The 26,656-nt window shown below is 36.5% G+C and overlaps 1 protein-coding gene across 3 annotated transcripts in view; it reads left to right on the top strand.

Annotated features, from left to right (window-relative positions):
• CNTLN (centlein) overlaps positions 1-26,656 on the top strand; it is a 369,548-nt gene that overhangs the window by 243,612 nt on the left and 99,280 nt on the right. For 2 of the 3 annotated variants that reach the window (XM_025360690.1, XM_025360691.1), the window contains exons 14-16: positions 5,107-5,198; positions 11,453-11,988; positions 26,302-26,482. In XM_025360690.1, the coding sequence (XP_025216475.1) occupies positions 5,107-5,198; positions 11,453-11,988; positions 26,302-26,482 (809 nt within the window). The remainder of the gene's footprint in view (positions 1-5,106; positions 5,199-11,452; positions 11,989-26,301; positions 26,483-26,656) is intronic. The other variant, XM_025360689.1, reaches the window with a different exon arrangement.

Raw genomic sequence — 26,656 nt, 5'->3', positions numbered from 1 at the left:
TTTGTACCCTCAACATATATAAATATATGTATAATATATAAAACATATGCATTGTATATGTATATACACACACAAATATATCTATATAAATGATTTATACAGTTTTTGGTTGCTTCTGTTATGCTTAAAGTCATGCTTCTTTGTAGTTGTTACCAACATGGCACTGGTGGCTCACACTGTAATCCCAAAATTTTGAGAGGTTGAGGCAGGTGAATTGTTTGAATCCAGGAATTTGAGACCAGCCTGGGCAACCCTGTCTCTACCGGAAAAAAAAAAAAAGTTGGGTGTGGTGGTACACACCTGTACCCCCAGCTACTTGGGGTGCTGAGGCTGGAGGATCACTTGAACCCTGGAGGTGGAGGTTACAGTGATCCGAGATCGTGTCACTGCACTCCAGCCTGGGTGATACAGCAGGACCCTGTCTTAAAAAAAAAATGGGAATTTTAAAATTAAAAAATTATTTTTAAAACAAGCCAAAGGAGTATTAAGAATATAGAGGAAATATTAAAGTAAATTGAAACAAAAGTTAATTGCAAGAAGTAATTCGTAACATGAAATTTTCTTTCTTTTCTTTTTGGGTGGGGGGACAGAGTCTTGCTCTGTCGCCCATGCTGGAGGGCTGTGGGGTGATCTCGGGCCACTGCAAGTTCCGCCTCCTGGGTTCACACCATTCTCCTGCCTCAGCCTCCCGAGTAGCTGGGACTACAGGCGACCGCCACCATGCCTGGCTAATTCTTTTGTATTTTCAGTAGAGACAGGGTTTCACTGTGTTAACCAGAATGGTCTCGATCTCCTGACCTCATGATCCGCCTGCCTTGGCCTCCCAAACTGCTGGGATTACAGGCGTGAGCCACCGTGCCCAGCTTGTAACATGAAATTTATATGAAATCAGAAACACAATTACAGTGTTAAACTTCACAAAACTAATTCATTTAAATATAACGATAGAAATTAAAATATAATGAAGCACTCGGAAATAGAAAATAAACAGTCTAAAATATTTTAAAAGTATGGGCTTAAGGAATAGCATAAAATAAAAAGGGGGTGTTACACATGGCTTTCAAGCTAGCTAGAGGAATTAAAGACAGCAGGTTCAAATTCCCCTGATTCATCCAGTGAGCTAATAGGATCGAGTCCAGCAAGTCCCCAGCTTAAAGACATTTTATTTTTAAGGCAAGGAAGCCTATTTATTGGGTATAATTTACAGTAAATAAAATGAAAAAAAAAACACCACAAAACCTACTTATCCCTCTGTTTTCCTACCTCTCGTCCTAGAAAAAGATACTTACATTGTCCCGGTAACTTCCTTTTTAGAATATTTGTGGCTGATAACAAAAATGGACTACTTGTCTTTGAACTTTTACTGATTGAATAGATTCTTCCCAGGCCTCCTGCCCAGGTAAACTCAAAGGAGATGGTCTAGGTCTCCAGAAAGAGGTGCCAAGTGTAACAGTCATATCAAATGAATGAAATTCTCTCCTACTCATCAGAAACAAGATTTATTTCTTGCCATTTCATTCATCAGAAATGGGAGTTGAGTTTTCACTGGCTTATGGTTACTTCCAGAGGAGATGGATTCTAATTATAGTTGGCTGATCTGACTTTATCTTGCCTAAGGCAATGATTTTTAATTAACACAAAAACCAAAAACTTTTTCATGGCAGGTCTTGCTGATTTATTGCCTATTTATCCCCAATTCGCTTATCTGAAACAGTGTTCAGAGTTATTTTTACTCACAATACTTCTGACACCAATTATACAGGTTTTTTCTTCCACCCAACAACCAACTCTTTGCTTCTCCAAACTCCAGTTGGGCAAGTCAGTTCAATTGTAACTACTTAGAATTAGTGCAGACCCTACAGATTAAGGACTCTGTCCCACAAGACTGCCCCCATTTTAGATCCCAATCACAAGTCCCACATTTCCACCTGTATTTCTGACCAACCGAGTTTAAATTGGGGGCTCCCAGGAGTCCTTCGTCAGATTTGTTAGTTTGCTAGAATGGCTCAGAAAAGTTTTCCATTTACTATTGCTTGTTTATTATAAAGGATACTATTCAGAAACAGCCAAATAGAAGAGTTGCATAGTTCATGGTATGGAGGAAGGAACAAGAAGCTTCCATGTCCTTTCTGAGCATGCCATCTTCAGCACCTCAATGTGTTTACCAACTTGGAATTTCTCCAAACTCCATAGAGTTTTTTATGGAGCTTCCATTAAGTAGCCATCATTGATTCAATCATTGGCTGTTGGTGATTCAATTCAATCTCCATTTCCTCTTCCCTCTGCAGAGACCTGGTGGTGGGGCTGGATGTTAAAACCATGTAATCACACGGTTGCCTCCTCTTGCAGCCAGTCCTCATCTTGAACCTATCTAGGGGCTCACCGGGAATCATCTTATTAAGCATAAACTCTGATATGGTTGAAAGGAGCTTGTTATGCTTTGCTTGTAATAACAAAGGATGCTCCTATTACTCAAGAAATTCCAAAGGTTTTTGAAACTATGTTTCAGGAGTTGGGGACAAAATCCAAATACAGTGGGCCCTCTGTATCCATGGGTTCCACATCCCTGGATTCAGCCAACTGCAGATCTAAAATATTTGAAAAAGAATTGTATCTGTATTGAACATGTATAGACTTATCTTGTTATTCTCTAAACAATATGGTATAACAATATTTATGTAGCATTTACTTTGTATTAGTTATTCTAAGTAATATAGAGATTATTTAAAGTATACAGGAGGATGTGCATAGGTTATATGCAAATGCTACATCAGGGACGTGAACATGGTTGGATTTAGGTATCCCAGGAAGGTCCCTGCAACAGAAACGACTGTATATGTTTCTTATCGTATCACAAGTACCTTCTGAAGTAAAACCTACCCACTATGATTCTCATTTTCTTTTCCTAAAAGTGAAATAAAAATAGCAGTATTCTTTAGGAAATTGCCAATACAATAAGTTGATAACTATTTTCCTTTCTAAATCTCTCAAATTGATATAATCACGAACAGACCTTTAAGAAAGTTTGTGTACAAAGCTTCATATTAAGATCAGGGAAAAAACAATGATAATAGATTTTTAAAATCATTTGTTAATTAAAAGAAAGAGTCTAAAAGAAGAATACAAAGTAAAAGATTGCAGAAAACTTTATATTATTTAAGCCAAGAAGATTAAAAGAAAAAATGTAGAAAATAGAATATAATAAGCTTAAATAACTATGAGTAAGCAAAATTAAAAGTTAATGCAAAAAAGAAAAAATGGAGAGAAGGAACTCCTGAGAAAGAATATAAATTAGAATGAATGTAAAGCATTTAAAACTAAAGTATTGAAATTAAATCTCCAGTAAAGTGAAGCATATGCTCACATATCTACCATAGGAAAGAAATAGGAGTGTGTATCTCTAACTAGGTCTTCTTGGTTTATTTCCCAAATCCTGAGATCCTTGAAGAGAAAGAGAATCAAGGGCCAGAAAATTGGATCCTCATTTCTTTCCATGGCATGAGCTTAGCTTCTTGAGCGTTCTGTATAAACCTGTGAAGGGAAGAAACAAACTTCAGCAGATAAGTACAGGTGAACATGGTTAGACAATCCACCAGTGGACCTTGCACACATCCAGGAGCAAATAAGCAGCAGACAGATTCATTTTTAAATCAGTCTTCACCATTTATTTTATTGGAAGTATTTAGCTATTGTTGGCATCCCATGCTGTTTGAATATAGAACTATTATTTTTAAGATTAAATATTTCACTCAGAAGTATATCAGATATTTAAATGACTACAAAGGATGAATTGTATTTGCATATTATTTCTATATTGCTGAAAGATTGTTGTAAATGAATTCAGCACCATGGTGTTAGGGGACTAGAAGAAGAAACTTGGGAACTGATAGATTATTATCAAGGTAAAGGTACTTATTCCCCAGGTGACAAATTCTACCTATCCTAGCTTTTATTATCCTTAGGATAGTGTTCTGTTTATTTCATAAGTACAGAAGTTTTAATTGGGTATGTCATTTTTCAAAGACAAAAGAAATGCCTAATTCACTCTAACAAACTTGTTAGTCACTGTTTATACCAGGAGGATTTCTACTCTACAGAGAATAATATTCTTTTCTTTTTCCTTTGTTGAGAAATCAAAATTTTATACTGACCTACAGCAGCCAAGCATACTTTAAAGCAAAATCATCTCAGGCTAACACAGATATATATCCTTTTAGTTTTATATATTCTTTTTTGTCCCCCTTTTATTCCTTAAGAAATGTTATATTCCAAAAGTAATTCACTAAGAAAATGTTAGTAAAATTTGTCATAGTAATTTATCTAAAGAAGAATACAAAGTAAAAGATTGCAGAAAAAAGTTATTTATAGGATTTGATATATTTTGGTTTTAGTATTAACTGAAGTTTTATTATTTCATTTTTTCTTTAAGGTTGTTAAGTTACTTGTAGGTTTTGGCTTGGTTGAAAAGGTTTTGGTAGTCAAATGTATAGCTAGTGTAGGAATGATTTGTAGCTATAACCTCACCCATATACCTAGTTTTCTATTTGTTATGAAGTCACAGTATTTCTAGAAGAGTTATTTGTATGGTTTACCTTGCCCAGTGCATGATCTTTCACTTGAAAAAAAGGTTGTGGTAGGGGGTGTTACGATTTCAGTCCACCCTAATTCTGTTACTGTTTGCTTTGTTCAGCAATCACTGTGATCCTCCTGGCAGGGAACAAGATCCAGAGAACAAAACTAGTAGTGACTGTGTAGATAAAAAGGCAATGAATTCTGCTTTTAAGGCAAAGGGGGAATAGTCTACAAAAGAATGAAAATAGGAATAAAAGTGTAGCATTGTTAACCTGAAGATCTATTGTACTTTTGAAAAATCTTACACTGCAAAAAAAAAAAAAAAAAAAAAAAAAAGTGACACTACAAAGATACTTAATTGTGTGACTAAAAATCTTGAAAAGGGTCATTGTTTAGTTACTGGTCAAATACTTGACAAGAAAATACCCTAGATTATTCACAATTGAAAAACCATAGAACGCTTTTCCTTAAAATGACAGGACAGTATTTCAGCAGCACACGTGGTATCATAATATATTATTTATTCTCTACCAGAACAGCTCTTTAGATCTGGTGAAGATGATGAGGTCAAGAGGAGTACTCCAGAGAAGAATGGAAAAGAAATGTTGGAGCAGACATTGCAGAAGGTAGTCTAATCTTTAAGATATTGAGCTGAACAAGTTAAATCTGAATTTTAACGTAAAGGATTATATTTTAAAACGAGGGCTTATGAATGTAAACCTTGTGTGAATCCTTAATTTAAATTCATAATTCAAAATCATTGGCTTGCCAAAATGGGGTAAAAAAAAAAAATCAATGTTAGTGAAATAAATGTGTAAACACTTGTGCTTCCATTGACGTAGATTAAAATTATTTTCAAAAGGTGAAATGGAGAAAATGAAAAAAATAGAAATTGTAGAAATGTAGACTATATGTGCTTGTTAGTTATAACTTAGTTTAAGTTTAAAATATATTTTAATAAGACTGCTATACTTCCACAAATATAGAGATTTGTAATATTTGAACTAAAACACTGAGCATAGTTATAGCTTTACCTCAGTAAAATGGTAATATGTTTATAGTTTTAATGTTAAACATGAAAATGTACATGGCTCATCTCATTTTAGATAAAAAATTATACCAATATAATTTAGTACAGCTTTTTATGTTTTAGTAAGACCATCCATGTAAACCTTATAGTCATGTTATAACATGTCTATCATTAATAGTAAAATACCGTTTTAAAATATTAACATTTACTTTTATAATTTTATACTTAATTTGTATTTTTATAAGTAAATACATTGTTATCAAGTTCAGTTAAGTCGATCTAATTATTAACACTTTGTTATAAAGAAAATAATCTTTAAATAGTTTGTTCTTGTAAGTGATTGTCATTTGGCTGCATTAGATTGATTTTAGTTTTTTACAAAACCTTAATACTTAGATAACTCTGAAAATGTACAAATATATAAACAAAAATATTAACATAGTTGCTTATATTTCGTTACATCTCTGAATTGACTTGTAGGAAATCTAGTGATTTACAGCAGATGATGTGATTGTTCATACTTCTAACAGCTTGTCAGGTCACAAAGGCTGTCATCTCATTATTACTGAATGACACATATCAAGTTAACATAGTAACACAGAGAACTAGAAATGCTTACATTTATTTGTCTTTAGGTAAAATGATTAATTGAATTAATCTATGCACTACCAGGTAGGATGTCATACAGTTCACACTAGCTTATCATCTTTTTTTCAGAATAATATTTTTATTTGCCAGGTTTTATATGATTTTTGTATCTATGGATATGTAATACTATGCTACTTTTTCTTGCCTTAGGGTAGAAACCCTAAAGAAAGCCATATTTCATTCCATCTGCCATAAATGAATGCTACAATAGTAGATCCAGACATCCATTTTAAGACCTGAACAACCAATATAAATTATTTTCATTAGTATACTATTTTTTATATTTACCTAATGTAGTTTTATCAATCACAAGTTAATTCCTCATGTTTGAGTTTCATTATTTTAAAAGGTTATATATGAAACTCACTCAAAATAAATTTAAAAAACAGTAATAAGGTGAAAACAATATTTGTATACAGTAGAAATGAAACATATGAGCAGATTATTTTAAAAATAATATATTAACATTTCACATTGTTATTGGCAGAATTGTGATCTACCCCCCACATTTATATATATTAAGAGTCCTAAGCTGGATTATCTCAGAATGTTTACATTCATTTGGAGATAGGGTCCTTAAAGAGGTAATTAAGTTAAAATAAGGCTATTAGGGTCAGCCCTAATTCAACATGACTGGTGTCTTTATTTAAAAAAAGGAAATTAGAATACAGACAAATACAGAGGGAAGTCCATGTGAAGACACAGGGAAAAGATAGCCATTTACAAGCCAAGGAGAAAGGCCTCAGAAGAAACCAACCCTGCTGACACCTTGATCTTGGACTTCTAGACTCCAGGAATGTGAGAAAATAAATTTCTGTTGTTTAAGTCACCTACTCTGTTATACTTTGTTATGGCAAACCTAGCAAACTACACTCTTCATAGCTTCATAATGTCAGGTATTTTATTTCAGTTTTGGAAAGAGCCTCTTTTTTTGGGGGGGGGGGGGGGGACAGGGTCTTGCTCTGTCGCCCAGGATGGAGTGCAGTGGGCAATGCTGGCTCACTGCAACCTCCGCCTCCCAGGTTCAAGCAATTCTCGTGCCTCAGTCTCCCAAGTAACTGGGACTACAGGCGTGTGCCACCATGCCTGGGTAATTTTTGTGTTTTTTGTAGAGGTGGGGTTTCACCATGTTGGCCAGGCTGGTCTTGAACTCCTGGGTTCAAGTAATCCACCTGTCTCAGCCTCTCAAAGTGCTGGGATTACAGGCATGAGCCACCGCACCTGGCCTGAAAAGAGCCATCTATTTGGTGTATTATTTTAAATGTTCAATACTATAAGAAAACGTGGGCTTGAGCTGAATTATAATCCACAAATTGAATACTTTTAACAGTTCCCCAGACTTTCATTCTCAAATATGTATTAAAATTTACTTTTCTATTTTTGAAGGATTAAAATCAGTTTAACAATTTTTGAGTATACCTTGAATAACACTTTAATAAGTGCTATGGATTTTCCCTTTTCAAAATGTTTAGAAGTAGTGTCTTTGTTTTGTTATTTGTCCTCCATTTTAAACTCAAATAATTTTGAACAGTTCTCATGATTAAACATACATTCACATTATGCAGTTAACAGACCTTAAAACCACAGACATCTTCAATTGGTATGTATATAGAGGTGGAAAGTTGTGGCATCTTTCCTCATCTATCATAAGGGCCACAGTTGACACTCCTATAATAAAAGGCAGTTTAACACGAGAAATACATAACATTTATTTAATCAAAGTTTTATGTGCCACACGAGGCTTCAAAAACAAAGACCCAGAGAAAACTGTCTATTTATGCGCTTAGGTTCAATAAAGAAAGGATAGCCATGTAGAAATGTATCTATACAAAAGGGTATGTCTATGGTAATAGGCTAAGGAGGGGCAAACCAAGCAAGGCCTATCTGCGCAGATTCTTCTTGCCCTCTGTGTAGACTTCCTTCCTTCCCGGGTATGGGACAGGACCCCTCTGGAATGAAAGTCTTCAAGGGAGAACTGAGAAGGGAGAAAGTTACCTTTCTTGGTTTTACGGCTTGCTTTTGGGGAGAAGAGTTCTAGTTTGTATGACCTGCCTTAGAGAAGAGGAGTTATGTTTGATGTGACTTACTTTATGGGAGAAAATGGGGCGGGTGACAGGAGGGCAGGAGATCTTGCTTCTGAGGCACTTCCAGTGACCTTCAATTCAAGGTACTTGGCAAGCCAAAGTGGCATATTTTGGTGTGTTGTATTCTGAGCCCCAGCATAGTAAAATGTTAATGAGTTGTCCCCAAACTTAAGTGGATTTTAGTCAAAAGAAAAAAAATGCTAATTTCCAGAATTGGAATCTTAAATTTAAGATGTTTATTAGTTATATTTATTTGTAACATATTTTAATTGAATTGAAATATACAGCTGATTTAATGGCTAATTCAGAATATTCATCACAAGTAATTATATTTTAGTTACAGCAGTTTTATTTGGTAGATGTTAAGGTGAATGATAATAGAAACAGTAATAATGATAATGATAGTAAATTGTTTACTACTTACTGTCTGTCAGGAATTATGGTTTATGATCACATTTAATACTCCCAACAAAACTGTAAGGTATAGGTATTACTATCCTTATTTCACAGATGAGGAAACTAAAGGTAAAATACCTTTAATATTTTACCAACTAAAGCAAGTAGAGTTGGAAGTGAGATATAGACCTGATTCAAAATTATATTTCCCCTAAAACACACTGCTTCTTATTAACATTTTTGTATCACCAAAGTCACTTTTTAAAAAAAAGTGTGGACCAGTCAAGGCAACACAATGAGACCCTGTCTCTACAAAAAATAAAAAGTTAGCCCGGTGTGATGGTACATGCCTCTGGTCCCAGCTCCTTTGTAGGCTAAGGTGGGAGGATCACTTGAGCCCAGGAGGTCAAGGCTGAAGTGAACCATGATCGGGCCACTGCACTCCAGCCTGGGCAATAAAGTGAGATCTTGACTCAAAGAAAGTGTAATTGTTTACTTGCATCAAATATGTATTTAAAGAATACAGTATATTTTACTCACTCCCCTTTGGAATCTAATATGCAAAAGTATTTTAAAATATATTTATGAAAAGTATACTGATTTGGGCAGTGATTAAAAATCCTTCAATAAAATTTAGAAGTAGAGTGATTTGGAAAAAGTGAAAAGGATTCTGGCATAGATTTTTTTCTTGAACACTGTATTTTTTGTCACATTAATCAGCTCCCCAGTAAAGTGTTTACATTGAGAAGGAACAATACAATCTCTTTCACAGAAATATGCAGAAGTCTACAATAGTTTGAGACAAAATTTTTCAAATACCTTTATTCCAGGTCATGAGTAGGTCCTTTAAGGACATATGTCCAATAGTAGGTTAATATATCATACCATGGAATAGAAGTGATTGAAATTAGGTGAGATTCTTCATACTGTGTTGAGAAATACCCATGCCCCAGGATAGTATAGTCACTTAGTAAATTAATGTTGATTTAAATGAAAGGGGTTGAACGTTAAAAAAAAAAAAAAGATAATATAGAAGGATATGTAAATCAGACATGACTGAAACTCATGTTTAGGAAACAATTTACATCTTCACTATTATAAATAAAGTTTCGTAAACTGGAAAGTGTTAAGAATATGTATTATCTTGTATATTTCTGGAATATTATTATTTTGAATCATTGGTTATTGTCTTAGTCTCTTCAGTTGGCTATAAAAAATACTAAAACTGAGAGGATTATAAACAATAGAAACTTGTCCAAGATCCAACTGTCCAGGATCCAAGATTCAGTGTCTTGTAAGATCTCTCTGTTTCTGGTTTGTAGATGGTGCCTTCTTGCTGTGTCCTCACCTTGAGGTCTCTTTTAATACCACTAATCCCATTCATGAGGGCCCCACCCTCATGATCCAATCACCTTCCAAAGGCTCCACCTCATCATGCCATCACACTAGTGATCAGGTTTCAACATAATGAATTTTGTGAGGGACAAAAGTAGTCAGATCATTGGAGTTGTCAGTGTATCAAACATGTTTTTCTGAAGAATTTTGTTTTACAAGTAAAAATGAGTTCATATACTTTTTCAGTCATTTAGATTGTTTTGCTTGTCTCCAGTTTTTTCTTGAATCCAAATCTTTGTTCATTTTCCATACATATCTGAGTAATTCTTCTTTCTCATATGCCTTGTTGAATAGTGGGAGGGGCACAAAATCCTGAATTTGGATCCCAGTTCAATCCCAGAAAGGTTTACCTCTGTGAAATTTAAGTTTTCAGAACCTCTTTTTCCTGTCTGGAAAGATAATTGTTAGTTCCACATACCTCATGTTTTGAGATGGCCAGAAGCGATCATGTTGATCGTGTTTTTGAAACTATTTTATAAATAGTAGAATGTACTTTACAAACAATAATGCTTATTATTAATAAGATCTAAATGTAAGTCAACTCCTCCATGAAATATTTGAACTTAAGAATTAGAATTAATTGTCCACACTTATGACACTTAGATTATATCCTTTATTAGGTTTATTTATGCAAATGTCTGTCTTTCCAAATGATTTTGAAATTCCTTAAGATTAGGAAGTGTGTGTTATCATTGCTATGTCCTACAACACAAGCATTGTTTATTGAAATAAATGGTAAAATTTTAATTTATATGCAATCTTGAAATCATTGTAATTTAAAATTGCTAGACTTTATTATTTTGGTAAACTGTTCCTTTATCGCATAAACTGAGGACCACATGACTACTAAAATTACATTTTTCTAATTTAGGAAAAAAGCAGCCTCAGTAGATTACTTTGTATTGTTATTCCTTTTTCATGTGATTGTTGAATATTGAAAAAAGTTTATTTATTAATACAGTTTATGTGTCTACTTTTTGCCTTTTTGTGTATGTTATTTTTCTCTGTAATATTTTTTCCACAATGAATAGAATATATAGCCACGGCACTTATGATCTCAGAAGACACTGCAGTTTATTAGCATACTTAGTTCTGTCACTGTGTAGAATTTTACCTTCTTTTACCATCTGTCCTTTATTCAACAGATATATTATTGCATTTTTGAATGTATTCATCTATACCGCCTTAGAATTATCTAGAAATTAAGTACTTTAGATTTGTTTTGTCCTTGTGCTAAATGTAATTTTTATTTCATAAGTTAGAAATGATAATAAAGTATAGTAGATTATGGTTTTGGATTCTTGAAAGAATAAACTTTTCTCTTTAGGTCATTGAGTTGGAAAATCGGCTGAAATCTTTTGAGAAAAGGTCGAGAAAATTAAAAGAAGGGAATAAAAAATTAATGAAAGAAAATGATTTTCTGAAATCCCTCTTAAAACAGCAACAAGAAGATACTGAGACCAGAGAAAAAGAGCTAGAACAGGTAATAAAGGGGAGTAAAGATGTAGAAAAAGAAAATACTAAACTTCAAGTAAAAATCAGTGAGCTGGAGAGAGAAGTCACTTTCCTGAAGAGACAAGTGGCAGAAGCTAATGCATTGAGAAATGAAAATGAAGAGCTGATCAACCCAATGGAGAAATCACACCAGTCAGCAGACAAAGCTAAATCCGAGACGGCTACCACGAAAGTGAGATCTGGACGATATGATTGTAAGACAACTATGACCAAGGTTAAATTTAAAGCTGCCAAGAAAAATTGCTCTGTGGGTCGTCACCACACTGTTCTCAATCACTCCATCAAGGTTATGAGCAATGTGTTTGAGAACCTCAGCAAGGACGGCTGGGAGGATGTGAGTGAAAGCAGGTAAGGCTCTCATTAACTTAGCTCTGTGGTGGGGACACTGTGCATATGTAAAGCACTAGCAAATGGAGATTGAATTTCAACTACTGTCGATTTGGTATTCAGAAAAAATACTGTCAGATCCTTTGAAATATCTTGGGAGGTCTTGTTCTGAGCTTATTGACTGAAATTTGCATGCAAAATTAGCCACAACTGCATGAGTATTTGAATAGGTGCCAGGAAACCCAAAAGAAGGCAATGCTTGATTTCTTCCAGTGATGCTATTTTCATGCAGTCATGAGGCTTGAAATTGACAGTTTGGCAGGTTGATTTAATTTGCTGGCCCTTTGCATATTCACCACTGACAGCTAAGGATTCCCAGGCAAGCCTACTAAGTCGGTTTAGTTATCTTGTGACATGCCAACCTGGGAGGAGAAACAATTTTCCCCCTTAATTTAGTTAGATAAATTTTGAATGACCCATTTCAGCTTGTTACCAGATGTCTACAAGCTGTTTAACGTCCTTTAAATTAAGAACCATCTTCACTAATTATTTTATGTATGTATTATGCAAAGTCATTGTACTAACTTTAATTGAAAGGTGGTTAAAAATTAGTTCTTTAAAGTTATAGCTCTACAGATTCCTAGTCTTAAGATATGTACCCCTAGTGAACAGCAACAGGAGGATACTAAAAATCTATAATGCTTCTTTCTCTTACCCCTGGCTATACATTCATATATGCACTTGAAACACATCAGTAAAACTGTCAGAGGCGTGTGAACCAGAGCAACTCCATCTTAAATAGGAGCCGGGTAAAATGAGGCTGAAACCTACCGGGCTGCATTTCCAGATGGTTAAGGCATTCTAAGTCACAAGATGACATAGGTCAGTACAAAACACAGGTCTTAAAGACCTTGCTGATAAAACAGGTTGTGGTAGAGGAGTCGGCCAAAACCCACCAAAACCAAGGTGGCCACAAGAGGGATCTCTGGTTGTCTTCACTACTACACTTGCACCAGTGCCATGACAGTTTACAAATACCATGGCGACATCAGCAAGTTACCCTATACGGTCTAAAAAGGGGAAGCATGAATAATGCACCCCTAGTTTAGCATATCATCAAGAAACAACCATAAAAATGGGCAACCAGCACCCCTCGGGGCTACTCTGTCTATGGAGTAGCCATTCTTTTATGGCTTACTTATAAACTGAGGACCACATGACTACTAAAATTATATTTTTCTAATTTAGGAAAAATTAGAAATTTACTTTCTTAAAAAACTTGCTTACACTTTGCACTGTGGATTTGCCCTGAATTCTTTCTTGTGCGAGATCCAAGAACCCTCTCTTGGAGTCTGGATCAGGGCCCCTTTCTTGTAACAAAACCACAAAGACGAATGATAGAACACCTCTTTTTTACATATAGACAGTAGGGAAGTTCAGTATTGCCATAATTGCTAACAAATTGCCCAATTTGTCATAATTTTAAAAATTCTGCCGTGTTTTATAATGACATATGTCCTTTGATTTTCCCTGGTTTTTTATTTTGTTTTGCTTTTAAATCCCTAATAGTGATTCTGTTTTAGATTTGGAATGTCTCCGGATACTTTTCCTAATCACAGACATAGAACTGAAAATTACCTTAAAATGTGGTCCCCAAACTTGTTTGCATATTAGAAGCACCTGGTGGTCTTATAAAAATTCCAAAGGTTAGGTCACACCCCAGACGAATTAAATTATAACCTTTGGAGTGGGATACAGGCCTAAGTATTTTTTCAAGTTTCCCTGTTGAATCCAATGTGCAGACAAGTTTGAAAAACACTGTTTTTAAACATCATGTATTCAAGCCCCTTGTCCTCAGGCAGTTAAAGAAACTCAGAAAACATATTTATGAAGGAAAGGCCAAAGGACCAAATCTGCATTCCCATTTCGGTGTTACCCAGGTTGTTCTTTCCTTCTCTGAATGGCAATTAGAGGTAAAAAGTTACTTCACACCCACTAAGCATTGTCTATATCTTCAAGGAAAGTCTAGTGCTAGCTACTAATTCTATCTTAACCACTTGGTACTACCACACTATTCATAATAAAGTGGTGCCGTTTACTTATGTGCAAATATGTATGTATGAATAAATAAGCAATAGTTAGGTAATTTACTAATACACACTTTTAATTTTATCATATTAGTATTACCAGAAAGAGGTCCCAATTCAGATCCCAAGAGAGGGTTCTTGGATCTCACACAAGAAAGAATTTGAGGCAAGTCCATAGAGTAGAGTGAAAGCAAATTTATTAAGAAAGTAAAGGAGTAAAAGAATGGCTACTCCATAGGCAGAGCAGTCCCCAAGGGCTGCCGGTTGCCCATTTTTATGGTTATTTCTTGACTAGATGCTAAACAAGGAGTGGATTATTCATGCCTCCCCTTTTTAGACCATATAGAGTAACTTACTGACGTTGCCATGGCATAGGTAAATTGTCATAGCACTGGTGGGAGTATAGCAGCGAGGATGACCAGAGGTCACTCTGATCACTGTCTTGGTTTTGGTGGGTTTAGCCAACTTCTTTACTGAAGGCTGTTTCATCAGCATGGTCTTTATCACCTGTATCTTGTGCTGACCTCCTATCTCATCCTGTGACTTAGATTGCCTAATCTACTGGAAATGCCTCCCGGCAGAACTGAGCCTTAGTTTACCCAGCCCCTATTCAAAATGGAGTTGCTCTGTTTCAAACACCTCTGACATTAGTGCATGTGCACAAGGTCACATATTTTGAGAGACATATCATACAATATCTCTTAAAATATAGGATTGTCATTTATGTTACTTAGCAGTAAAACTCAATTTTATACTGTGATTAGTGTTACATTTCCTGCCTGACAGAATACCTTCAAGAGTCCCTTAGCTGCAAATAATTCTCAAACGGCTAGAAATTCTTGCAGTAGAGCTTTAGGGACTTCAGAAGATTCTTTCTTTTAGATTTTTAGAGACAAAAATATAAGAGTTACTTGGATATTGAAAAAAATAGAACTTAATATGTATATATATAATTTAGTATATATAAAATACTATATTGTATGATTATCACCTTATCAGTATTTATTTTCCATAGTTGAATAGTATTGACAAGAGCATGCCTTTTCAGTGATGGGTTTTATCAGGGGGAGTTGTTTGTATCTTCAAGAAGAAAAACAGAATTTCAGTATTCCAAGCAAATTAAAGAGAAGTGAAGTTTGGAGTGTTATTGAATAAAAGGGGCTTGTTGCCTTATGCTAGAAGTCAATACTATGACATTGGGTTTTTGAGAAAAGAAAAGCTTTATATTGCAAGTTGACTCACAAGGAGACGGGAGTGTCAAGCTAAAATCTGTCTTCCAGGCTGGCTTCAAAGCAGTATTTTTAGAAAGTGATGGGGGAGGGGTAATTCTGAGATTAATAGGTGATTGGTGAAAGGAAAGGGGAGATCTGCAAAGTCCTTGAGCAGTTATCACTTCATGCTGTAAGTTGCATGTGCAATTCTGGGATCGTATGAAACATGCAGTGGAATTTCAGACTGTGACATCAGCAAGCTCGTTCTGTGCAGACTCCAGTCAACCACATTGGTTCCAACTAATTTCAGCTAGTTCTTTTATCTCATAAGCAGAGGGAGTTTCATTAAGTTGTTTCTTTTTTAATCTGCCATCCTGCAAACTCAAGAATTTCTGTTTATCATTGGTTTCTTTAACTCTTTGAGGCATGGTTTCAGAAGCAGAGAAATAAGAATGTGTTGAGTAGATTATAAAGGGTTGCAAAATGTGCCATGCCAAAATAAGCAATTTGGGCATAAGGATTATTTCAAACTGAAGGCAGTTCGGAAAAAGCAGTTACAAGAAAAGCTCTCTTATCTCCCGCTAAAAGCAGTACATACATTTACAAAGGTATTCATTCTCCCCTCTCTGCCAAAAAAGGATAAAAGCTAATCACTGGATACAACTTGAGTCCCTAATGAGCCTGGAGATAGCTCCAGAGGAAGCTACGTAACACATTTTAACAACTAGCCTTCATCTTCCATTAGTTTTCCACATATTTGCCTTCCTACAATTTGCTGCCCCTTGGGACGCAAGTCCTTTCCTTTCCGTTATCACTTATTTAAATAGTTGTTGTTCTTTGCTGAAGATGCTATATAAACTGGAGTTCTAAGCCACCTCTTTGAGCTACTCACTTCCAGGTGGTCCCACGTATTTATTATATGTGTGATACACATGTTAATTAACTTACTTGTTTTTCCCTTGTTAATCTGTCTTTTGTTACAGGGGTCTCAAACGAGAACTTAGGTAGAAGGAAAATCATTTTCTTCCATCCCTACAGTTATACTTTCTACTTCTATTTTCTCTTACCATTAAGTTATTTCTTTAATTGCCTGGTCACATTTCCCAAACACAACATAAACTTCCTTGATTCTGTGTGTTTAGCCTATCTGACTTCAGTCTCTCCCTACTAGTGCATTTTATTCTCATTCAAAATTATTTTACAAGAAACTGATGCTCTTTGACTTTTCTTTTTGCTTCAGGAATATGGCATTTTGATCTCTAAAGTTTTCAACCTTAGTCTTAAAGCCCTTTCCATCTTCTCCCATTTTATAAAGCAGTATATTCACTCACATTACCACCTTTTGTAAAAAGATGATAACAACTGATGGCGTTCAGGACATACTCCTCCCAAAATATAGTTGAAGGAATTTGAAAAATGGCAGGTGCGAGAATGACTCTGTGACCTTCTCCCCTAAAACAGATTATAAGATCCTCATATGAGAGGTGGCTTCCTTATACCAGAGGAAAGGAACGTCCTTATCTCAAAAGACAGAGGAACACCAAGATGAATCTGAATGAACAGCCATGCTAAGTGTCCCCCAGTTTACTATGCTTAGCTCATACTCTTTTGTCTTACCACATTTTCCTGTGACTTTCTGTTTTTCATCAAACCTTACATGTAACCATTTTTTTGGGTCCTCATTTCTTTATGAAGGCTCCCTTGTCATGTAAAACTTACATTAAATAAATTTGCTTGCTTATCTTTTGCTAATCTGCATTTTTTACAGTGTCTCAGCCAAGAACATAAGTTGGATAAAAGAAACATATTTTTTCTCCCCAACACAACCCTACCTTTATTTATTTATTTATTTATTTAGAGGTAGAGTCTTGCCCCATCACCCAGGCTGGAGTGCAATGGCTCAGTCTCAGCTCACTGCAATCTCCACCTCCCGGGTTCAAGCAATTCTCCTGCCTCAGCCTCCCGAGTAGCTGGTATTACAGGTGCGCACCACAATGCCTGGCTAATTTTTTGTATCTTCAGTAGAGATGAGGTTTCACCATGTTGGCCAGGCTGGTCTTGAACTCCTGACCTCGTGATCTGCCTGCCTTGGCCTCCCAAAATGTTGGGATTACAGGCGTGAGCCACTGTGCCCGGCCAACTCTACCATTATTTAGAGTATATCCTAGGGATTAGGAACATGGAATCTGTTACCAAACTGCTTTTGTTCAAATCCTCTCATCCTCTAGCTGTGTGACCATAGGCATGCTATTTGACCTGTCTATGCCTCAATTTCATTATCCATAAAATAGGCATAATGACAGGATCATATTCATAGATACGTTGTGAGAAAGAAATAGGATACAACATTAAAATAGCACCTAAAACATGTTCAGTACTGTATGTTTATTATTATTACAAGGAATCATTTTCTTTGGCTATCTGAAACACCCCTTACCCCATCTTCAGGATATTTGTATGTATATGCGAAATGTATATGTTAATTCATTCATTTCCAATTGTGGTTAAGAATATGAAAAATTCTGCAATCAAACAGTATAGTCTCACATTGAACAAAGAATTATTTTTCAAATTGTGAATACAGGTCTTTTTTAGGCCTGCATTTTGTTGCTGTTTATAGATTCCACACACAAAGGTTCCATGAACATCTCTTCATAAACTTGTTTCAGCTAAAATTATTTGTCTTTCAAGCTGATTTTAATTGTACCCAGATTTTTTTCCATGGAGTTAGTAGAACTATTAGTTTTATGATTGCAAAGATTTTTAATCTTGGAAATTTTTATACTGCTATTTTTTAATGACCTGTACATTCATTTGATCCTCATCGAAGTCCTGATTCTGCTGTGTTCTCCACTACATTGATCAAAAATAGGTTTGTCTATACTTTCTCAAAATAGCAATCTTGCTTTAGGTTCGTAGCATTTGATTCCTAGGTTACTGTAGATCTAGATTCCATAGAACTTTGCATATTGTTAGTCTCTTGACACTGCATCTTAGGATAAAGTAGTGGAGTTCCTTTCATGTTGTTAAGTTTTTGATGGAGGACTAGACTATATACATAGCAGACTGTGAAGAATAAGTGAACAAATACATTTCTTGAATCATTAAACAATATTCATTGTCTGACTACCTAATATAGTATGGTACATTAAAGCAAAATCCATATAGAGATTTTTTTTTTTTTTTTTTTAATGACATGGAGTCATGCTCTGTTTCCCAGGCTGGAGTGCTGTGGCACAATCATGGCTCACTGTATCCTCGACTTCCTGGGCTCAAGCTACCTTCTACCTCAGTCTCCTTAGGAGCTGAGACTACAGGCATGTGCTACCATGCCTGGCTAATTTTTCAAATTTTTTGTAGAGATGAGGTCTTGCTACATTGCCCAGGCTAGTTTTGAACTTCTGGTCTCAAGTGATCCTCCTGCCTTGACCTTAGAAAGTATTTGGATTACAGGTGCAAGCCACCGTGCTTGGCCTAGATTCGAGGTTTAATGAAACAATGAAAATTTTTAAAGTATTACAAGAAATTACAAGATTACTTTGTTTATAACTTTGGAGCATCTCTAGGAAGTATACTTAAGCAAGAGATGAAAATACAGAGCCAGATATGAAAAAATGTTAATAGAACTTTAAACATCTGTATAATAACAGATATATAAAAAGAGTTAAAAGTCAAATGACTATCCAGGAAAAGGTATTTACAACACATAAAGAAGGTAAAGGACTAATATCCAGAAGATTTTAAGATCACTTACAAATTGTCATATAAAAAGACACATCAATAGAAAATGGGCAGTGCTATGGACAGGAAATATTAATGGTTTGAGGAGATGACTCAGTGAACCAAAGATTATGAATATGTTTGTAGCAGACAGACATGGTATATGGAATCCCTGACAAGCATGACAAGAACCACATGTAGACACCTAAGGCTATGCGATTTCTGTTGACAGCTGTTTTCTATTTAAAAAGCTAGTACTACTGGGAAGAGGCTGCGGCAGTGGTGGATATTTTATTTCCACAAATCCCCCATCAAAATAAACAAAACAAATAGGAAGGCATAGCCAAAATCTCAAGGATAGCATCTATAATAGAATTGATGACAAACCCAACAGGTCGGGACAGCCATCAGCAGCTGTATGACTTGCATCGTATCAAGAGAGAGAAAATTGGTGTCCTGAGAAAAGAAAAATGTAGTTCTTCTATGATCTGTATATACCACAAGACCAGAACTTCCCTGATGAACTAAGTCCCACCTGGAGGGGATGACACTGTGAAAATAAACTGAGTTATAGGGACAGTAGCCCCCTCTGTTGGTTAATTTTATGTGTCAACTTGTTATGTGTTTTTGGATGAGGTTAACATTTAAATCAGTGAGCTTTGGATAAAGCACATTGTCCTCCAGAATGGAGATGAACCTCATTTAGTCTATTGAAGGCCTGAATATAATACAAAGAATGGCCTCTGTGAGCAAGAGGGAATTCTCCAGAAAACTGCCTTCAGATTTAACCTGCACCATCAGTTCTCCTGGGTCTCTAGCCTGCCAGACTTCACACTAGAACTAGAAAATTTACTTTCCTGGGTTTCCACCTGCTGGCATTTGGACTGAAGCTATACCATTAGTTCTCCTGAGTTTCTAGCCTACTGGACCATACTGTAGATTTGGACTTCCCAGCCTCCACAATCATGTGAACCAATTCCTAAAAATACATACATACATGCATACATCCTGTTGGTTCTGTTTCTCCAGAAAAACACTGACTAATCCACCTCTCTACCTCCCACTCCCACTCCAAAGAAAGTAGTGAAGGTTGAGATCAATGTTGAGGGAGTGCATCAAAGGAGGCATTTTTCAGTATATCAAAAACTTGGAAAGAAAAGTTGGAAGATTGGTGGCAGGGAGGTCTGTGGGGAGGTTGGCAGAAGATTGGTGGCACGGAGGTCAAGGGGTAGGTCGGCGGATGGACCTTTTGGAAGAGATACACACAAAGCCCATTCTGTGAACAAAATGACCCATGGTATGGATCTTGCCTATTTCACAGCTATCTGAGGGCTTGCTTAATGGGCTCATGAACAAAGTGGCTATGGCAACAGGTATAGCTTCTACACCGCACAGGTGTCCTGCCACTAATTTTCCAATTTTTCCTTCCAAACTTTTGAACAAAATTTACTTTCCTTCACCAAAACTTATCTGGCAACTGGGCTACTGGCACTGTTGAATCAGCCTGTTGACAGAAGAGGCCAGTTCAAAATCCCAAACAAAGCTTCATTCTCCTGAGGAAACCAACTAGTCTCTTAGTGTCAGGTTGATTACAGTAGGCCTCTTCCATCATGGAGGAGGCATCAATTTCTTTTTTACAATAGTTCAAATATTTTAGGTATGGATTTGTCTATTGTACTTTTACCAATATCACCATTCTTAGATTTACAAAATGACTTATATATCCCTATGATATTGCAGAAAATTGCCTCCTTGGATGCACTTGCTCAACCTTGATCTCAACCTTGTGGGTAGGACTGGGAGGTAGGGAGGTGGCCTCGTCATGGTTTTCCGAGAGAAACAGACTGAAAGACACATTTTCTTTTCAGTTTAAGACAGAGTCTCGCTCTGTTGCCCAGACTGGAGTGCAGTGGTGTGATCTTGGCTCACTGCAACCTCTGCTTCCCGGGTTCAAGCGATTCTTGTGCTTCAGCCTCCCAAGTTGCTGGGACTAGAGGTGTATGCCACCACACCCGGCTGATTTTTCTATTCTTAATAGAGATGGGGTTTCACTATTTTGGCCAGACTGGTCATAAACTCCTGACCTCAGGTGATTCACCCGCCTTGGCCTTGCAAAGTGCTGGAATTACAGGTATGAGCCACCAAGCCCAGCTAAAAGACACATTTTATGGCAAGGGATGTATGACAATGCTCTGTGCCTTCGAATTCACTGGTATTACCATAGTTTTCATTATTCAAAGGCAACTGGCTGTATAGGACAGTAGATGATCAGTAGGCTCCATTATGGCACCAGCTAGTAGACAATATTGAAGTTAGGATATATGCCTTAAACTGACAGTTTATTATTTTATCTCCAAGAATGCATAGTTCCAGGAATAAAGTATTTACGTTGGAGTGGCCTCTGTAATTATTTAACCAAATAACCCACTGGAGGAATTTTTACTTCTCATTAGTATGCCCTTGGGCTAGGGGATTTGAGAGTCCTGATGCCCAAGATAGGAAAGTTCTCTGAGGGAACACAATTATGGTCTATAGAGGTAGAAGCTGAGATTGTACCCTGGCCATTTTGGATTCCCCATACTGAAATAAAAACTGTCAAAAGGAGCTACGGTATTAGCCAGAGCAATTATCCGAATTATTGAGGTAAAATTAGGAGGACCATGTTTGGAAACCAGAGAATTCATTATATACCTGTTAGTTCCCCTTTACCTAGTAGTCCTCCGTATTTGCTGTCCTTGACAGTGAAATTTTAAAAAGTTGTATACAATCCTTGTTTCAAATTCCATTCATCCCTTCATCATCCCTCTGAAACAAATTTTTTTTTTTTTTTTGGAGACAGTCTTGCTCTGTCTCCCAGGCTGGAGTACAGTGGTGTGACCTTGGCTCACTGCAGCCTCTGCCTCCTGGGCTCAAATGATTCTCCTACCTCAGCCTCCCGAGTAGCTGGGACTACAGGTTTGCGCCACCACCCCCAGCTAATTTTTGTATTTTTAGTAGAAATAGGGTTTAACCATGTTAGCCAGGCTGGTCTTGAACTCCTGACCTCACGCAGTCTGCCCACCTCGGCCTCCCAAAGTGCTGGGATTACAGGCGCAAGCCACTGCGCCCAGCCTAAAACAATTATTTTGAGGGTCACTACCACTTTGCCAAATTCAAAGGTGGATTCTCAGTCCTCACCTTACTTGACTTCTCAGCAGCATTTGACACAGTTGATTTATACCTCTTGTTATTATAGTTTGCCATACCATACTCTTTATTTTCTTCTTCTTACTGATATTTAACCTCAGTGTCATTTGTTAGTTTTGTGGCATTCCCCCTCATTCCCTCATATTGTCTTCAGTCATTGGACATTTTGTGTTGCTGTAACAACACAAAAAAAATACCACAGACTGGGCAACTTATAATGAAAGGAAATTTATTTCTTACAGTTCCGGAAGCTGAGAAGTCCAAGGTTGAGAGCACCACATTTGGTGAGGGTCTTCTAGCTGTGTTATCATGGCTGAAGGTGGAAGGGCAAGGAGCCTGATAGAGCAAGAGGGGACCAAATTTGCTTTTATAACAAGCCTATTCTTATAACAAACTCACTCCCATGATAACATTAAATCATTCATGAGGCCTTATGATCTAATCACCTCTTATTAGATTCCACCTCCCAACACTGTTGCATTGAGGATTATGTTTCCAAGATGTGAACTTTGGAGGACACGTTAAAACCTACACTCATTGTTTTGTGATATCATAGTATTTATTAACATCATTGTTACCACCTATATTCCAGGCACCCCAAAATGTATGTATCCATTCTAGACCTCACTTCTGAATTTTATCTTATTATTACTATTTTTATTTTTTGAAATAGAGTTTTGCTCTTGTTGCCCTGGCTGGAGTGCAATGTTGCAATCTCAGCTCACTGCAGCCTCTGCCCCCTGGGTTCAAGCGATTCTCCAGAGTAGCTGGGATTACAGGCATGCGCCACCATGCCCGGCTAATTTTGTATTTTTAGTAGAGATGGGATTTCTCCATGTTGGTCAGGCTCTGAATTTTAGACATGTGAAGTTAACTGTCAACTTACCATCATACTTGGATATCAAATAGCCTAATACAAACTCCTGGGCTTTATCCCACCAAGCCTATTTCATCTGCTGTCTTCCTCTTTCTCACTAATGATAATTCTATCTTTACAGTTGCACTGACCAAAAGCTTGATACCATCTTTGATTCCGGTCTTTCTGTCAGTCATTACATCTACTCTATCAGGAAATCTTGGTGGATTTCTTTAGAAAAATATCCAGAAGTTGACCATTTCTTATCAGTTTGGTTGTCATCACTCTTTTATCTATCATCAGTTGCCTGGAATATGAAAAGAACTTTCCTAACCACCCTCTCTGCTTTCAACCTTGTCTTTAGTCCATATTTACTGTGTTCTACCCACAGTGGGCTGATTGTTGCTCCCTGAAAGCAGGAACTTCTACCTTAGGGATTTGAGTTTGATGGTGTCTTCTGCCTGGAATGTATTTAGCCATATATCTAAAACAACCAACTCCCTCTCCTCTAAGTTTTTGCTTCAGTATTACTAATGATCAATCTATTTCAGATTTCAGCCTGCTGCCATTTTACCTCCCATAATTTGGATTCCTTCCTCTTGCTCATTTTTTCCCCAGTCGCACTTAATAATTTATAACATACTATATCATTTCAGATTTATTGTGCTTATTGTTTTCTTCGTGGATAGACTGGAAACTTATTTGTAGAATTTGTTCATCAATTCTTTCACATGCATAGGGCATAGTAGCCATTCAATAAATGTTTTTTTGAATAATGAATGAATAAAGAATTATAAAGAGAAGGAAGCACTCTGCCCCATCACTAAGAGACACGCCTCCCTGCTGCTGCCCCTGCCTACCCCCCAACAAGGGCTCTCCAATCAAATCTAAATAGTTTGTTTTGAGAGTGTCTTATTATGAAATATACTGCTTTTTATGACACCTTTCATACCATTTTGGGCATTACATATTGAATTTCTGCTAAGTTTTGGCCAAACAAAAAAGAGGAATAGAACACAAAAAGAGGTAAACAATTATAGTAGAACATGTAAGCAAATTATAGTATTCTGATTCAGAAATAATGAATTCTAGGATATTGAAATAACTTGTAGATTTGATCAATTGCTATTGGTATTTTGAAGGAGAACCCAAGTGGTATGAGAATATGGAAAACAGAAAAGTGTAGTTGTGATATTAAAAACACAAGGATAATTCTACAGTTGATGTTTTTGAAATAAATCCTAAATAAGATTCTAGGACATTATCAAAGAATACTTTATGAATATTTCTTAAAAGAAATAGTGATTTCTCAAAGCCAGTATGGGTTCTTCAAGGGAAATTCTTATCGGACTAACCAATAACCTTTTAAAATAGAATTACACTAAATACAGAACATCTAAATTCCATTGAAGCATGTTTATCAAATTGTGATTAACATGATGTTGAAAGGGATGTAAAATATGTTACACAATAGAATCAAGATCCCCAAAGATCTCAATAGACCAGGAATATATTTACACAAATACCTACAGGATAGTTTACTTGGCTGTAAAATATCAGTTGCACTGTACAATGGGAGAAATATGTGGCTTTGATAGTTGTCTGGGTGATTTTGTTAAATCCTATTTGAAATACTTTAGGTGGTTTTGTTAAATCTTAGTTGAGTCTGTAGCATGATGTACATGCTAAAGAAGCTTACACACTTTTAGTCTGCATCTACCAAGAGTGTTACTCAGTATCTCTCATAGTGTCCCAGGAATATGAAACTGAATTCTGGACATGATGCTCCATCATGATGAGCTGAAACACGTTCAAGAGTGACCAGGGAGGCCAGGCGTGGTGGCTCATGCCTATAATTCCAGCACTTTGGGAGGCTGAGACAGGTGGATTACCTGAGATCAGGAGTTCGAGACCAGCCTGACCAACACGGTGAAACCCCATCTCTACTAAAAATACAAAAAATTAGCTGGACATGGTGGCGGGTACCTATAATCCCAGCTACTCGGGAGGCTGAGGCAGGAGAATCGCTTGAACCCGGGAGGCGGAGGTTGCAGTGAGCCAAGATCGTGCCACTGCACTCCAGCCTGGGTACAACAGAGTGAGACTCTATCTCAAAAAAAAAAAAAAAAAAAGATTGACCAGGGAGATAAGGCATCTCAAAAATATATATGTTAGGAACATTTGAACAAGCTAGGGATGTTATTCTTCATGGTATCTCAAGCAGCATATAACAATGTCTAAATAGTTAAAAGCTCATCTATGCGGGAAAGGGACTTACTTATATGTTCCACACAATCTCAACACTTCCTGTCTCCTACCCTTGTTGATTTTTGTTTATTTTTTTCTCTTTAACACATCACTATTAACATACTATGTATTTTACTCCTTATTCTTGTTTCCTGTCCCTCTACCCTTACCAGGATAAAGGTTACATGAGGGAAGGGATTTTTTTTCTACTTTGTTCACTACTACCTTAGCCTTTATGCCAACAAAAGTGCCTGGGCCTGGCTGGGTGCAGTGGCTCACGCTTGTAATCCCAGCACTTTGGGAAGCTGAAGTGGGCGGATCACGAGGTCAGGAGATTGAGAGCATCCTGGCTAGCACAGTGAAACCCCGTCTCTACTAAAAAATTAGCCGGGCGTGGTGGCGGGCGCCTGTAATCCCAGCTACTGGGGAGGCTGTGGCTGGAGAATGGCGTGAACCCAGGAGGCCGAGGTTGCAGTGAGCTGAAATCACGCCACTGCACTCCAGCCTGGGTGACACAGTGAGATTCTGCCTTTAAAAAAAAAAAAAAAAGTGTCTGGGCCCATAGTTAGTGCTTAAGAAGTATTTTATTGAATGATAAATAGCCATAAGGGATGGAACTAGAATCAGTGGGTGAAAGCTTCAGAGAGTCAAATTTTGTTTCAGGTGAAGGAAAAACTTTGTTAGAAATATTAAACTTTTCTGGCCATGTTGGGAAAGTAATGCGTGCTCCAACCTTGGAAGTGTTATAGCAAATGCTTCCTGAGTTAACACTTGGTAGAAGTACTATAGAAATGATGTTGGTAGGGATTTGAAATTAGATAATCTGTTTTCTTGATGGAATTCTTTAATTTTGCACAATATATTTAGACTGATTTTCCCTTTTACATTGAGAACCAGTAAATGCCCACATTAAACTTGCAGCTTTATATACAGTCTATCCTAAAATATTATTTGGTCTTGAACTTAAGACAAGCACATGTAACAACTTTTATTCTTGGGTTTTATGTCCCTACTTTTTTCTGAAAAGCAGTGATTCTGAAGCACAGACCTCTCAAACTTTGGGAACAATTATTGTAGAAACATCCCAGAAAATAAGTCCTACAGAAGATGGAAAAGACCAGAAAGAAAGTGATCCAACAGAAGACAGCCAAACAAAAGGAAAAGAAATAGTACAGACATATTTAAATATAGATGGCAAGACCCCAACGGTAAATGACACAATTTTGCTTAATTGTATGCTATGTTTTAAAATTTATCTTATGCTTTATAACTTAAGTAAATAAAAGTTACTATTGATTTAATTTGAATTCTTAAAAGTTAAGTTTTCTTTGAAGTATACAGTGAAAATATTCACTTTTAAATAATTTTCAGGTACTTGTTTG

Source organism: Theropithecus gelada, chromosome 15 (genome assembly GCF_003255815.1).
Source record: "Theropithecus gelada isolate Dixy chromosome 15, Tgel_1.0, whole genome shotgun sequence".
NCBI lineage: Eukaryota > Metazoa > Chordata > Mammalia > Primates > Cercopithecidae > Theropithecus > Theropithecus gelada.
Note: the sequence above shows the minus strand (reverse complement) of the source record. Positions and strands in the feature narration are given on the sequence as shown.